Source organism: Gymnoscopelus braueri (assembly GCF_963280865.1).
Source record: "Gymnoscopelus braueri genome assembly, chromosome: 8".
In the NCBI taxonomy this organism is placed as follows: Eukaryota; Metazoa; Chordata; class Actinopteri; order Myctophiformes; family Myctophidae; genus Gymnoscopelus; species Gymnoscopelus braueri.
Window position 1 is genome coordinate 5,965,441 of NC_137609.1, and position 13,710 is coordinate 5,979,150.

General features: G+C 41.3%; 1 protein-coding gene across 1 annotated transcript in view; it reads left to right on the forward strand.

Annotated features, from left to right (window-relative positions):
• LOC308090645 (E3 ubiquitin-protein ligase rififylin-like) overlaps positions 1-5,866 on the forward strand; it is a gene marked incomplete at its 5' end in the record, with an annotated part of 7,926 nt that extends 2,060 nt beyond the window's left edge. The window contains 6 exons of the mRNA XM_080435911.1: positions 830-967; positions 1,619-1,852; positions 2,549-2,683; positions 3,494-3,701; positions 4,768-4,794; positions 5,588-5,866. Of these exons, the coding sequence (XP_080292037.1) occupies positions 830-967; positions 1,619-1,852; positions 2,549-2,683; positions 3,494-3,701; positions 4,768-4,794; positions 5,588-5,769 (924 nt within the window). The 3' untranslated portion in view covers positions 5,770-5,866. The remainder of the gene's footprint in view (positions 1-829; positions 968-1,618; positions 1,853-2,548; positions 2,684-3,493; positions 3,702-4,767; positions 4,795-5,587) is intronic.
• Positions 5,867-13,710: the final 7,844 nt, after the last annotated feature.

The following is a 13,710-nucleotide window of genomic DNA, read 5'->3' on the forward strand; positions in this document are numbered from 1 at the left end:
AAAGTTTATATAATTTAGAAATGTTTTTTTGAATGAAATTTTGCTAAGTATAGAGGGTTTACTCTATGTGGTTCCTTTGTGTAGTAGCAAGGTCGCCATGGCAATGATTTCAATCATTTGGATTCCATAGAAGCCAGAATGTCTATGGAAGCATGTTGCACAGCGAAAATAGCAGATCTACAAGCTTGTAGATCGATAGGCTATATTCGGTTATTATTTTAAGATTAGAGCATTTGAAGTGGTCAAACTAGCAATATGTTCATGCATAACTGTGTGTAGCTCCTTTTGTGTAGCAGGTTAACATAACATTTTAAATGGTGCATTTATATAGCGCTTTTATCCATAGCGCTTTACATAGATTGTGCATTACATTCACCCATTCACACACCGATGGCAGAGCAAACCATGCATGGCACCAACCTGCTCATCGGGAGCAATTAGGGGTTCAATGTCTTGCTCAAGGACACTTCGACACTAACTCTGGGGGAGCCCGAGATCGAACTGATCCGGCCGTTCTACCGGCCACTCTACCACTGAGCCACTGTGTGTGGCTCCTTTTGTGTAGCAGGTTAACATAACTGTGTGTGACTCCTTTTGTGTAGCAGGTTAACATAACTGTGTGTGACTCCTTTTGTGGAGCAGGTTAACATAACTGTGTGTGGTTCCTTTGTGTAGCAGGTTAACATAACTGTGTGTGGCTCCTTTTGTGTAGCAGGTTAAGGTTAACATAACTGTGTGTGGCTCCTTTTGTGTAGCAGGTTAACATAACTGTGTGTGGCTCCTTTTGTGTAGCAGGTTAACATAACTGTGTGTGGCTCCTTTTGTGTAGCATGTTTGTGTGGACTGCAAGAAGAACTTTTGTGGGCGCTGCTCGGTGCAGCCGGAGCCTCTCCGTCCACCACTGTGTCACACGTGCCAACGTTTCCGTGGCACCTTCTTTGACCGCGCCCAGCTGATGAGGCTCAAGGTGGGTCACCTGTCTGCTTCTTTATTTGTTCATAGTCTGATGTTCAAACCTATCCACTTTCAACCTCTCTATTTTGGTACCTTCATTTATTTAAGTAGACAAGAGTAGTTAGTGTGTGTTTACACACTACTGACATTGAGACAAAATTACAAATTAGAATTTGCACGGACAGTGTAACCCCCTAGCAATGAGATTCAAGAGTTTCAGTTCCTCAACATGGAAGCAGCAATAATAACAAAATAAATTATTAGGAATACTAACAAGTAGTAAGGTAAGAAATAGCTAAATATGTACATTAATCATAACACACTTTGAGGTGCTTAAAGGTGCTGTGTGCGTAGATGTCCTACTTCTAAATATTATATACATGTACAGTATGTATGTATACAGTATAAAGTATCTATTCACACATATGTGTCCATGTACGAGAACCTGATCGTCTTGGGTTGTGTTTGAAAATGTATCTTACTGGAAATTGTAAGTAACTGTATTACAAGCGCTTTGATATTTGACAACGATTTACTTTTCCCCTCCACCCCCCACCAACCAACACACACACACACACACACACACACACACACACACACACACACACACACACACACACACACACACACACACACACACACACACACACACACACACAAAAAGGTGCGTGAGCTGCGCGACTACCTCCACCTCCACGAGGTCCCCACCCAGATGTGTCGTGAGAAGGAGGAGCTGGTGGAGCTGGTGCTGGACCAGAACCTTCCCAGCAGCAGCAGTAGCAGCAGCACAGAGACCGGCCCCCAGAACAACGGTCCCACCTCCTCCCCGGAATTCCTCCTCCCCCTGGCCGAGGGCCCCGCCAGCCCCGACTCCCCGTCCGAACACGCGGATCAACCGGTAGGCTAGGCCTTGTCACAGTCACAGTTAGTACCATCATCATCGCCCCGATCGCAATTATTCGAGATGATCCGCAATCATTTTCGCATGATCGTCATAATTGTTTCGTCATAATCTTGAAAAGTGTTGATACATTTTCACACGTTTTCAGAAATAGCAGAAATAGCAGATAGCTTGTAGATCGGCTAATTCCACTATTTTAATTCGTTTTTGAATTAGTAAGTATAGAATTATTAAATATAGCCTATGTTGGCCATAGTTCATTATTTATTTACATTTTTGGTACCGTCAGTCATTTCTTTGTGTATTTATATTATTTGTCATATCTCACCTTGTGCAATATTTTGTTAACAAAGCCTAAAAGCCAAACAGAAATGTAATTTTTTCTTTTTTTTAAAGAGATTTTTGGAGCTTTTTTTCTGCCTTTTGATTGATAGAGATAGTAGACTGACAGGAAATGGGAGATAGATGGGGAGTGACACGCAGCAAAGGTCATCGGGAGTCGAACCTGCGACACGCCGTCAGGCGGCATTAGCAGCCTAGGTGCCCAGACGGCTACGCCAGCTGTCCGGGCCAGAAATGTCATTTTTATTTATATGTTCACATGTTCAGTGCCAAAAAAAACACAATTAAATCGTTAATCGCAATTGTACGTATGACAATGAATGGTCAACTAAACTTTCCTGACGCTGACAGCCCTATGAAGCGGGCCTGGAGCCCGCAGCCCAGCAGCACGCCTCTCCGAACGTCTCCGAGGAAGACGAGGAAGAGGGCGAAGACGAGGATGACGATGATGATGACGACGATGAGGAAGATGATGAGGATGAGAAGGTACATTTCTTTGTTGTTGAAAACTCTTGGCTGTTTTAACCTGGTTTCTATTTGTAGAAAGTGGGTCCAACTTCTGTGACTGGTTAACCCATTAAGACCTGAGGACCCGATTCTACAAATGTCTTCTAATCCTAACAGTTTTCTGAAAAGTGTAGTTATATATCAGTGGTGCTCAAACGTTTTCATGTCAAGGACCCCCAAAATTATATGTATTTAGCCGCGGACACACCCCCCTCCATCTCAAAATATTTAGTTCCTGGGACCCCCCAGAAGAAAAGATTTGAGTTAAAAAATGTATATTTTCAAAGATTTGCGCACATTTTCACGATAAAAACAAAAAAAAGCAGATCTACAAGCTCGTAGCGCGACACTCGGTGCCACGCTATGAGCTTGTGTATCTGCTATTTTTGAATAGTAAAGGTATAAAATAATGCTTTTTAGCTCAAATCTAAAATGACACATATTCTTTCCCGGTCTTAAAGGAGTTGTCCACCCAAAAAGTTACTTATTGTCTAATTTGATGACCATCGGAGACTCAATAGAGACTCTTTGAGTCTCCTGCCGGAGAGTCCGCCGGTCATCAAATTATTTGCTCAGGAATGAGACAAAAACAAAAAAATCTCCATGAATTCCAAGGGTTCATGGGGTGCGTAATTGATAGAAAATAAGTAATTTTTGGGGTGAACTACTCCTTTTAAGGGGCTAAAAACATACCTACTGTACAAGTACACAAACAGCCTCATTGCAATAGTTTCACAGTCACTGCTCGGTTGCTCAAATAAATCACGTTCAGTCGTTGTCCTCCTGCAGTCTTCAGACGGCGAGAGCCTGATGCCCGGCCGGAGGGCGTCCCTGTCGGACCTGAGCCGCGTGGAGGACATCGAGAGACTGAGCGTCCGTCAACTCAAGGAGATCCTGGCCCAGAACTTTGTCAACTTCAAGGGCTGCTGTGAGAAGTGGGAGCTGATGGAGAGGGTCACCCATCTCTACAACGACCACAAAGACCTCCAGACACAAGGTATGGAAAGCTGTTCTACTTTTGACCCGATTCTACAAATGCCCTTTTTTTTTGTGCCAAGGACCTCCAAAATAATATGTATTTGGCTGCAGACCTACAATCTAAAAAGAAGAGAAGATTTGTGTTAAAAACAAATCAAAATGATTCAAGTTTTTTCAACCACTTTCAAGATTTTTCAAAAATGTTCAAACATAGCAGATGTACAAACTTGTATATCTGCTGTTTTTGAGAACCACTGTTCTTAACCACTGTTCCAAATCCTTAGAGTTTTGTGACTATACTTTATATGCTAAAATCTAAAATGACAGATACTTTCCCTGTTTTAATGGGTTAATACATAATAATCATGCACCACGCAAGCTTCAGCATACAAGTTCCCATCTCCCTCTTTTTTTGTTTGTCAGTATTATATTTGTGCCTGTCAATACAATAGATTGCTTGCCAAATATAGTATTTCATTCACATTGACCAAAAAATATAAAAGATTATCAGCGAGCGGACTGGTGGCGTCACGTGTATTGGAAGAGACACATGCTCGTCTACACCCTCCCTAATAAACTAACCAGAAGGTGTCAGCAGTGACAAGGGACTACAGTACAAGGGGGGATTGGGAATTGGTACAATTACCAAATTTGGAGAAAAATGGAAACACATGTTTGGCGCTGATTGGTCCAGCGGGTTGCAAGATAAGTTACAGACACACAGACCCTCTTCTAAATGGCTCACGTCTGAGTGTTGAACTAGTTCATCTAACTATTAGGCTTCTATTCTAACTATTCAGCTTTCTCAAACTGTTCTGATTGCACATATCATGGAGGCTTACACCTTTCAGTTGACATTATTAGCAAAAAAGTGAGACTGGCCAAGTTCATGTACTGGTGTGCGCACACACTGCACAACACAATGTTAATTTAACTGTGAGGCCTATACAGTTGACTGGTCATTTTGTTCTGGCACAAAACCTACAGATATTTCTGGCATCTGTTATCCATCTATTTTCTTCTGTGTGTGTGATTTTGAATTCTTTCATTCATTTGGATGATGAATTATTTCTTTGTCTTTCCAGTGTCAACCACAACACCAACCAATGAAGGTAAATGTTTGTATTTTATTCAAGCAATGTTGTTTTAAAGCCAGAAGTTGTTGCATTTGAATATAAACCCAAAGTCTCACAGCTTGTGTCTTTTCCAGCCTGACTGCGAATGAACTACGTGGAGTTAAAGCTTTTTTTTGTGTGAATAATATATTATTTCAACTAATCTGTATGGTAGAGTATGTTAATACAAGGTAACTAATAACAAATCTGTGGCGGTGATTGTAGTTGGTCTACCTGCTCTTCTATTGAGACATTTTAGATCCTGTGGTTGGGTAGGACACCTACTGGTTGACAAGAGGTATTGCATGAATTAAAACTCATTGAAACGCTTCCCATACATGAAGGACATGAAATTACTCTTTTCAACTACAAGAACTAAGTGAACCATGCCCCATGCCTTGTAAAGTATTTATTATAATAATAATAATAATAATAATAATAATAATAAAGGAAAGGGGGGTTGGGGGTAGACGGGGGGGATCAAGCAAAGGATATCTACATAAAAATAGCATATCCATCCGGTATAGTATGAACATGAGGTTAGACACAAGGTGCATGAACATAGCAGGTATGTACATGATATTAGACATTAAGGTGTGAAAAGGATATCACGCTTTGTACATTATTAGATTAAAGGGATAGTTCACCCAAAAAATTACTTATTTTCTATAAGTTGATGACCGTCATCAAATTATTGGCTTAGGAATGCGACAGAAACAACAGAAACTAAAATAAATCACATTCCCATTGCCTCTATGTGTGTGTGTGTGTGTGTGTGTCCCGGTTCCAGACTCTGCCACGGCCAAGCGTCTGGAGGACAACCTGTGTCGCATCTGTATGGACTCGCCCATCGACTGCGTGCTGCTGGAGTGCGGTCACATGGTCACCTGCAGCCGCTGCGGCAAGCGGATGAACGAATGCCCCATCTGCAGGCAGTACGTAGTCAGAGCCGTGCACGTCTTCAGGTCCTGACGTGCACGGCTCTGGCGGAGACACTGTGGACACACATGCAGACGACGGTCTCGATTTCGCTGTCGTTCAGAGCAGTGATTCTCGAAACCATTGTTTTTAATTTTTAACTCTGAGAGATGTACAAGTACGGGTTCCATTCGGTTCCATTTGTACATCTCTCAGAGTTACAGACCTGTAAGGGTCCATTTGGAACCCCACTTTGAGAACCACTGGTTTAGAGACATTACGATGAGGTGGTGGTGGGGGGCTCTTCAGCACACTCACACTAAAGCCTGCGTTACACATAGTTGTGCATGAGTGTCGTGCGCCACAATTAGCCCATCATACAAAGCTCACACAACTAGTGTTGGGATCCGGGAACCGAAGGAACCGGATCCAACATTGAGGAACCCGGAATCCGTTCCATCACATTTGGAACCGTTTCCGGAACCGGGTTTTATCTACACTGTCAGAGCTGGTTATGTGGACTTCATCACGTCCGCTATACAATTACAATACTAGTGGTTCTCAAACTTTTTTAATTTCAAGGACCGCCGTAACTCTGAGAGTGTACAAATGGAAGTGTCCATTTGTACCCTCTCAGAGTTACACACCTCTAATTTGGAACCCTCCCTATAGGAATCGATAAGGGGAACCGTAAGGAATCGGACCGTTAAGAGGGAATCGTTAAAATAAAATGTTTTAAAAGATTCCAACCCTACACACTACGCATCACAGCGCAAATCTACAAGCTCACAAATCATTGCAACGCGACGCGGTGCTTGTGACTAGAACAAGGGTCTTCAACAAGGGGGTCCGGGACCCCTTGGGGGGTCCGCAGAGTTACTACAGGGGGGCCGCCAAATATTTGCGTGATAGCATTAGTCGAAAATAGCAGATCTACAAGCTGCGAGGCGTGGTGAGCTTGTAGATCGGCTATTTTGGGCAAAGAGGTTTGGTGGGGAGCCAAAGGTCAAGTTTACTTATAGCATTGACGGTTTAAGTGGTTAAATGTATGAAATGAATCCAACATGAAAGTGCTGTCAGCCTGTCAAACAAGTCTATGAAATCTAGTTGAATCTGCAACACAATTTTATACAATATGTAGCTGTGGGGGGGGGGGCCTGCTTCATCTCTCTCTCAGCTAAGGGGTCCTTGGGCTGATAACGTTGAAGACCACTGGACTAGAAGAAAGGCGGGTTCGGACCGCGCATCAGCCAGGTCGATGCCGGTAGCCTCGGCCGGACTGGTGCGTCACAGGGAGCAGGCCTAAGGTAGCAGGAGGTAAGAAGGAGGCACTGGACTAAACTCGCATAGGTTTACTGCCTTTTTGTGTTAAACCCATTAAAACCGGGACCTGTGTCATTTTGTGATTTCTTTGGGCTATTCAAAAATAGCAAATATACAAGCTCATAATCTTTGAATATATATATTTTCTTTTTAAGCGAGCTTATACATCAGCTATTTTTTTTACATTTTTGAAAGATCTTGGAAGTATTTGAACATTTCCAGATGAGGGTCCACGGCCATATATACAGATATATGTACTGTATATCATTTTCGGGGTCCTTCTTGGCACGAAAAAGTTTGACAACTACTGATTTAGAAGGCATTTGTAGTCGGCCTCAGGTCTTAATGGGTTCATGTGCAAAGTACAAGAAATACAGGACCTGTGTCTTTTGTACTTTGTACCTTAATAAAAAAAGGCAGTAAACCTATCCGAGTTACTCCAGTGCCTCCCTCTAGCTCTGCGATGTGTTGTGAGTTTTAGATCTGCTATTTCCGCTGTGCGACACCCGCGAGTATAACTCAGGTAAGCCGGTTCTCTTTTTTTTTGTTTTCTGAACCACCCTGGACTCTTTAAAACCGTTTTTTCACCTCAACTGGAATTTGAACAACTGGAATTATTTTCCTGCACTTTATATTTTTTTACCAACATTACCTGACTTTGTGTTTCGCTCTCTGTGACACAAACATAACTGCAGTATCTTACATTTAATGGTTGCAAATTTATCAAAACTGTTTTAGTGGTGTTTTAGACTTTCTTGTCATATCACATTTTAACATGTTATCATTGTGTCCGTTTTTCATCTTAAATGCATGGCTAGATTTATGTTCTTTTTATGACATGTTTGGTCAGTAGACAGTGACAGAGCTATCTAAATGGGGTGCTAGTAAGATTTAATAATGTAAATGTATTCTTTACATATCAATAACCGATTGTAAAAACTGCAACATAGTGGGCTGGAAAGGTGCTACTGCATATAATCAGTGATAAATTGAAGCTAGTATTTCTTTTTATTTGACAACATAAATAAATGGTTTTAGGATTCATCATTTTGGAATTTTGCATTCATTTTCAGAATTAGAAAGTAATAAGGATTTGCCAGTTTTAGCTGTCCGTGATTCATGCCTTAATTTGTGAGATGCACTGCAGAAATTAGTATGAAACTGCAACTTTACCCACTAGCAAGATGTATTAAAATAGTCACTGGTCAGGCCATTTCAGCAACACTTTGATTGATTGATTGATTGAAGACTTTATTAGTCAGAAATGTAAACAGCACGAGGTATAAGTCAGACATTTAGACTTGTTTCCATTGTGGTCCTACTTTACTTCAACGCTTTCTTGACCTGTGACGCAGTGTTATAAGTCCAGGAGAGATCCTCGGTGACGTCCACACACCCAGAAATGTGGCGCTGCTGTGCTGGGTTTCAGGGCTCTTCGGAAGTCGATAACAATCTTCTTTGTTTTCCCCACATTTAGGGAAAGATTGTTCTCGTGGAACCAAGTGGCCTGTGTTTTCACCTCATTCCTGTAGTACGTAGTAGGTCAGCAGGGTGACGCCTAATCAGTGATGGATTTTTTTTTACTTAAGTAAAAGTATCAATACCACAATGTAAAAATGCTCTGTTACAAGTAAAAGTTCGGTATTCAAAATGTGCTTGAGTAAAAGTACAAAAGTATTGGCATCAAATTGTACTTAAAGTACAAAAGTGGCCTGTTGTGAGCTTGTAGATCTGCTATTTTCATATAGCCTAAGACCGCCGAAGTCTGACGTCATTTACACATCCTTTGTTTGTCTACCTGGTTCGCAGTTTTCCACCCCCGTTCTGAATCCCATAGACGTGTTTAATATCGCGTCAAATAAGAACTGTGTTCCAAAAATAAACAAATGACCCCGGCGGGTTGACTCCTATGGATATGAAGCATCAACTGACGGTGAGAAAACGCTAATGTTACTTCCGCCAAATTAGTTACATTTTCGCCAGAAACAGACTGTATCAAATATAAGTGACTGACTATGATAAACGATACAGAACCTCCTCCCTGACAATAACGCCGACACGCGGTGTTTATTTTTGGACCACAATTCTTATATGAGACGATTCTAAGATGACCCAATGTTATTCTCCATAGAGAAATTACTTCCGCAACCCTGGGGATGAACGAGTGACGTCAGGACTTCGGTGCTCTATAGTATATATGAGGCTGAAGTGGTTGATTTATGTTTTATAATAATAATCTAAATCTACAAAGTAACTAAAGTTTTCAAATAATTGTAGTGGAGTAAAAAGTACAATGTTTGAGATGTAGTGGAGTAGAAGTAAAAGTATTGAAAACTGGAAATACTCCAGTAAAGTAAAAATACCTCAAAATTGTACTTAAGTACAGTACTTGAATACATGTACTTAGTTACTTTCCACAACTCGGTGCACATCGTGTACCGCTTGTAGATTGCAGTGCTACAGAGCTTGTATCGTTTATTTATCTGATAAATATGTTTATATCCTATTGTGATAGATCTTTATGGATCATTATATTTATAACATGTACACATATTCCTTACCTATATTCCCTCAAGACTTCATTATTTGTTGTCACCATGCTTTAATACTAAGTATTTTGCTGTATTCTTTTAGGTTTCCTAGGAAGGCCATCTGATAAGCCTGTTTGTTTGTTTTTATTAACTTTAAAAAATATATATATTGTACCCTACTATTTAAAAAAAAAAGTCTTATCTTCTCTTTTCTCATGTGTTTTTAAAGGTAGGGTAAGTGATTTTCTTTGGTTAAAATAAGTGTTAAATAGCTCTATATTCTGATAGTACTCATTGCTATAGAGTGTTTGTTCAGTAAAAGGAGTCTCCTTGTCTCTCCAGCTCTTTATAAAACAGAAAATGAATTTTCATTTCAGTTTCAGTTTCATTTCCAGTTTTATCCAATCAGGATAGAGAACTCAATCAGGATATAGATTAAAAAAGTGAAATTGGAAGTGATGACACTAAGAAATGAGCAGGCAAAATTGGAACTGGAACACTATAAAAATTGAGCTTAAAAATGGTTACTTTCTCCTGATTGGCTGAGATTTTGACACCTACCGGATAATGTATTTTCTGTTTATTATAGAGCTGGAGAGACAGGGAGACTCCTGTTACTGAACAAACACTATAGCAATGATTACTATCAGAATATAGTGCTTTAACCTTTTAACAAAATACTTTTTGTTTTAACCCAAAAATATCACTTACCCTACCTTTAACTACGTGCAAATAAACTAAACTAAACTTTTAAGTAGCCTTGGGAACCAAGTTACCAACAGTTCCCCATCCATGTGGCCCATAGATCAGGAGCCTATTCTCCTGTTTCCGTACTGTGAGGCAGCCCCCAATCCAGCACTTGATGCTGAATGCCAAGCCCAGGGAGGCATTGGGTACCATTTTTATAGTCTTTGGTATGAGCCGACCGGGGATTGAAGTGAACCCCTGACCTCCCAGTCTCAGGGTGGACACTCTAAACCTCAAGGCCGCTGAACTGGTTGTGAGCTTATACATCTGCTATTGTTTTGGTGTGCGAGTGAATGGAAGTATAAATCATGCTTGAAGAGCAGGGGACTGAGCATGCATTGGGATCCCCCATGCTGTGTGCGGTGGTGCTCGATGTGTTATTGCCCTTCCATACAGACTGTGTTCTCTCAGTGAGAAAGCGCAGTATCCAGTTACAGAGTGAAGTGTTCGGCCCAGCAGGCCCAGTTTAGTTTCCGTATCAGTTGCTAACCAAGGGATGATGATGTTGAATGCTGAAGTGAAATCTATGAACAGCATATCAGCATTCTCACATAAGAGTCTTTAATGTCCATGTGGGTGAGGGCTAAGTGGAGGGCAGAGGAGATTGCATCATCGGATTATTCCACATCCACATCAAGCAGATGTGACTCTTCACATCCAGCCAACCCTCTATTTAGTTATCTCCTTTGGTTAAGACCAGAACATCTCACTTCCACAATTGCACTTAGGCTACCTGGAGGAATCTGCATCCTAAATGCTTCAGTTGTATAAATTGTAAACTACTTAAGGCACAAATTCTTATTATATATTATTATATAATATATAATATAGGCACAAATTATTATTATATACATATAAATATAAATTATAAATTCTTATAATATAATATTATTATAAGAACGTGACTCAGGTAGACTGGTCACTGGGATCAATCACTTTGCAGGTTGCAGATCCGGTGTGTGTGCAAATGACCGGATACAGTAGGCGGGCTCTCGGGAGGATCTGCAGATAGCGGCTGAGGTTACGACCAACCACGGCCTTCCCTTTGCAGCCTAGCCAATCAGAGTCTCCAAGGCTTCTGAATCTGAACGGAGCTGTGAGATGCTGTGAGAGAGCTCCGTTCCGGTAGCAACGATAAGACATCCGGTTTTTGAGCTAGCAACTATAAGGTTTCCGGTTGCCCTCAAAGTAAGAGCATCGCATTTAATGTTTTATGAAAGACATACATGCATTTCGAAAAAGACATTTATACAGTGGTGGAAAGTAACTAAGTACATGTAATCAATTACTGTACTATGCATTTTGAAAAATACACTTATACAGTGGTGGAAAGTAACTAAGTACTACTCCACTACATTTCAGAGGCAGATATTATACTAGTTACTTGTTACTTTTTTGATTATAATTACAAGACCACTTCAGCCCTATTTAAACTTTGGAAATTTGAAAATAGCCGATCTACAAGCAAAAGATTTTTATATTTATACAAGACCACTTCAGCCCTATTTAAACTTTGGCCATTTGAAAATAGCCGATCTACAAGCAAAATATTTGTATATTTAATTACATTTTGATACCAGTACTTTTACTCAATTACATTTAGAATTCAGGACTTTTACTTTTGCAGAGTATTTCTACATTGCAGTATTGATACTTTTACTTAAGTAAAACATTTTAGTACTTTTCCACCACTGCATTGATGGATGTATTTATAAGAATTAGCCTACGCCCTAACAGGTCGTTATTGAAATTGGCCTTTGATCCACATTCAATGGGCACTTAGCACGTTTTCCATACACCCGTTTTCCATACACCCATGTTTAACCACTGTGATTAGACTGTAAACAGGTTTCCGATTTAAATTGGAATGCCCCCATCTTTTAAGATGGTAATCCCCTTTCTATAAATAATAATAGTAGCTTGTACAGGTGTAACATGTGGGGGGTTTATAACATATTTAACAATACAATACTGTGTGTGTGTGTGTGTGTGTGTGTGTGTGTGTGTGTGTGTGTGTGTGTGTGTGTGTGTGTGTGTGTGTGTGTGTGTGTGTGTGTGTGTGTGTGTGTGTGTGTGTGTGTGTGTGTGTGTGTGTGTGTTTCTCATGGCATGGTGTTTTTTTCCCTCAATTTCTTTAGAGCACAAAGCCCAAATACCATTGAATATAATATATATGTATATATATATATACGTATATGTATATGTATATGTATATATATATGTGTGTGTGTGTGTGTGTGTGTGTGTGTGTGTGTGTGTGTGTGTGTGTGTGTGTGTGTGTGTGTGTGTGTGTGTGTGTGTGTGTGTGTGTGTGTGTGTGTGTGTGTGTGTGTGTGTGTGTGTGTGTGTGTGTGTCAATGCAACAACTACAGTAGTTAAAAAACAGTTTTGTCTGAATCCAGCCACTGTAGTCCACACACTAAACCTATATTTTCTACAGAGGTTGTGAATATTTGACTGTTTGGTTAGTGCATCATTGATCTTGTTGTACAGTATGTTAAAATGTTTTGTTGAAATGTATACAAAAAATCTGTTATTTCTAATTATGCTGCCGGTATCGTGTCTGTGATTATAATGAGCAGGGGATTTGAGCAGGTCACAGCTGATTAGAAGGTTGTAAAGTAAGGGTTTTTTTTTAGGCAAACTTTCCTGTCCAGTGTCCAGTGTCCAATTTGTATACACTATTGTCTGAAAAGGGCCCTTTTCTGACCCCTGACCTCACTGGACGGCCCGCCACTTTTCAAAATACAGCTCTCCCGCTTAGCGGAGAGTGTGGCGGTGTAGAGGGGCTCTCCCCGAACGCGTGCGTACCTCAGAAGTTCCGGCGCCAAGCACCGTCTCCTGTCCAGTGTCCAATTTGTATACACTATTGTCTGAAAACGGCCCTTTTCTGACCCCTGACCTCACTGGACGGCCCGCCACTTTTCAAAATACAGCTCTCCCGCTTAGCGGAGAGTGTGGCGGTGTAGAGGGGCTCTCCCCGAACGCGTGCGTACCTCCGAAGTTCCGGCGCCAAGCACCGTCTCCTGTCCAGTGTCCAATTTGCAATTTGTATACACTATTGTCTGAAAACGGCCCTTTTCTGACCCCTGACCTCACTGGACGGCCCGCCACTTTTCAAAATACAGCTCTCCCGCTTAGCGGAGAGTGTGGCGGTGTAGAGGGGCTCTCCCCGAACGCGTGCGTACCTCCGAAGTTCCGGCGCCAAGCACCGTCTCCTGTCCAGTGTCCAATTTGTATACACTATTGTCTGAAAAGGGCCCTTTTCTGACCCCTGACCTCACTGGACGGCCCGCCACTTTTCAAAATACAGCTCTGCCGCTTAGCGGAGAGTGTGGCGGTGTAGAGGGGCTCTCCCCGAACGCGTGCGTACCTCAGAAGTTCCGGCGCCAAG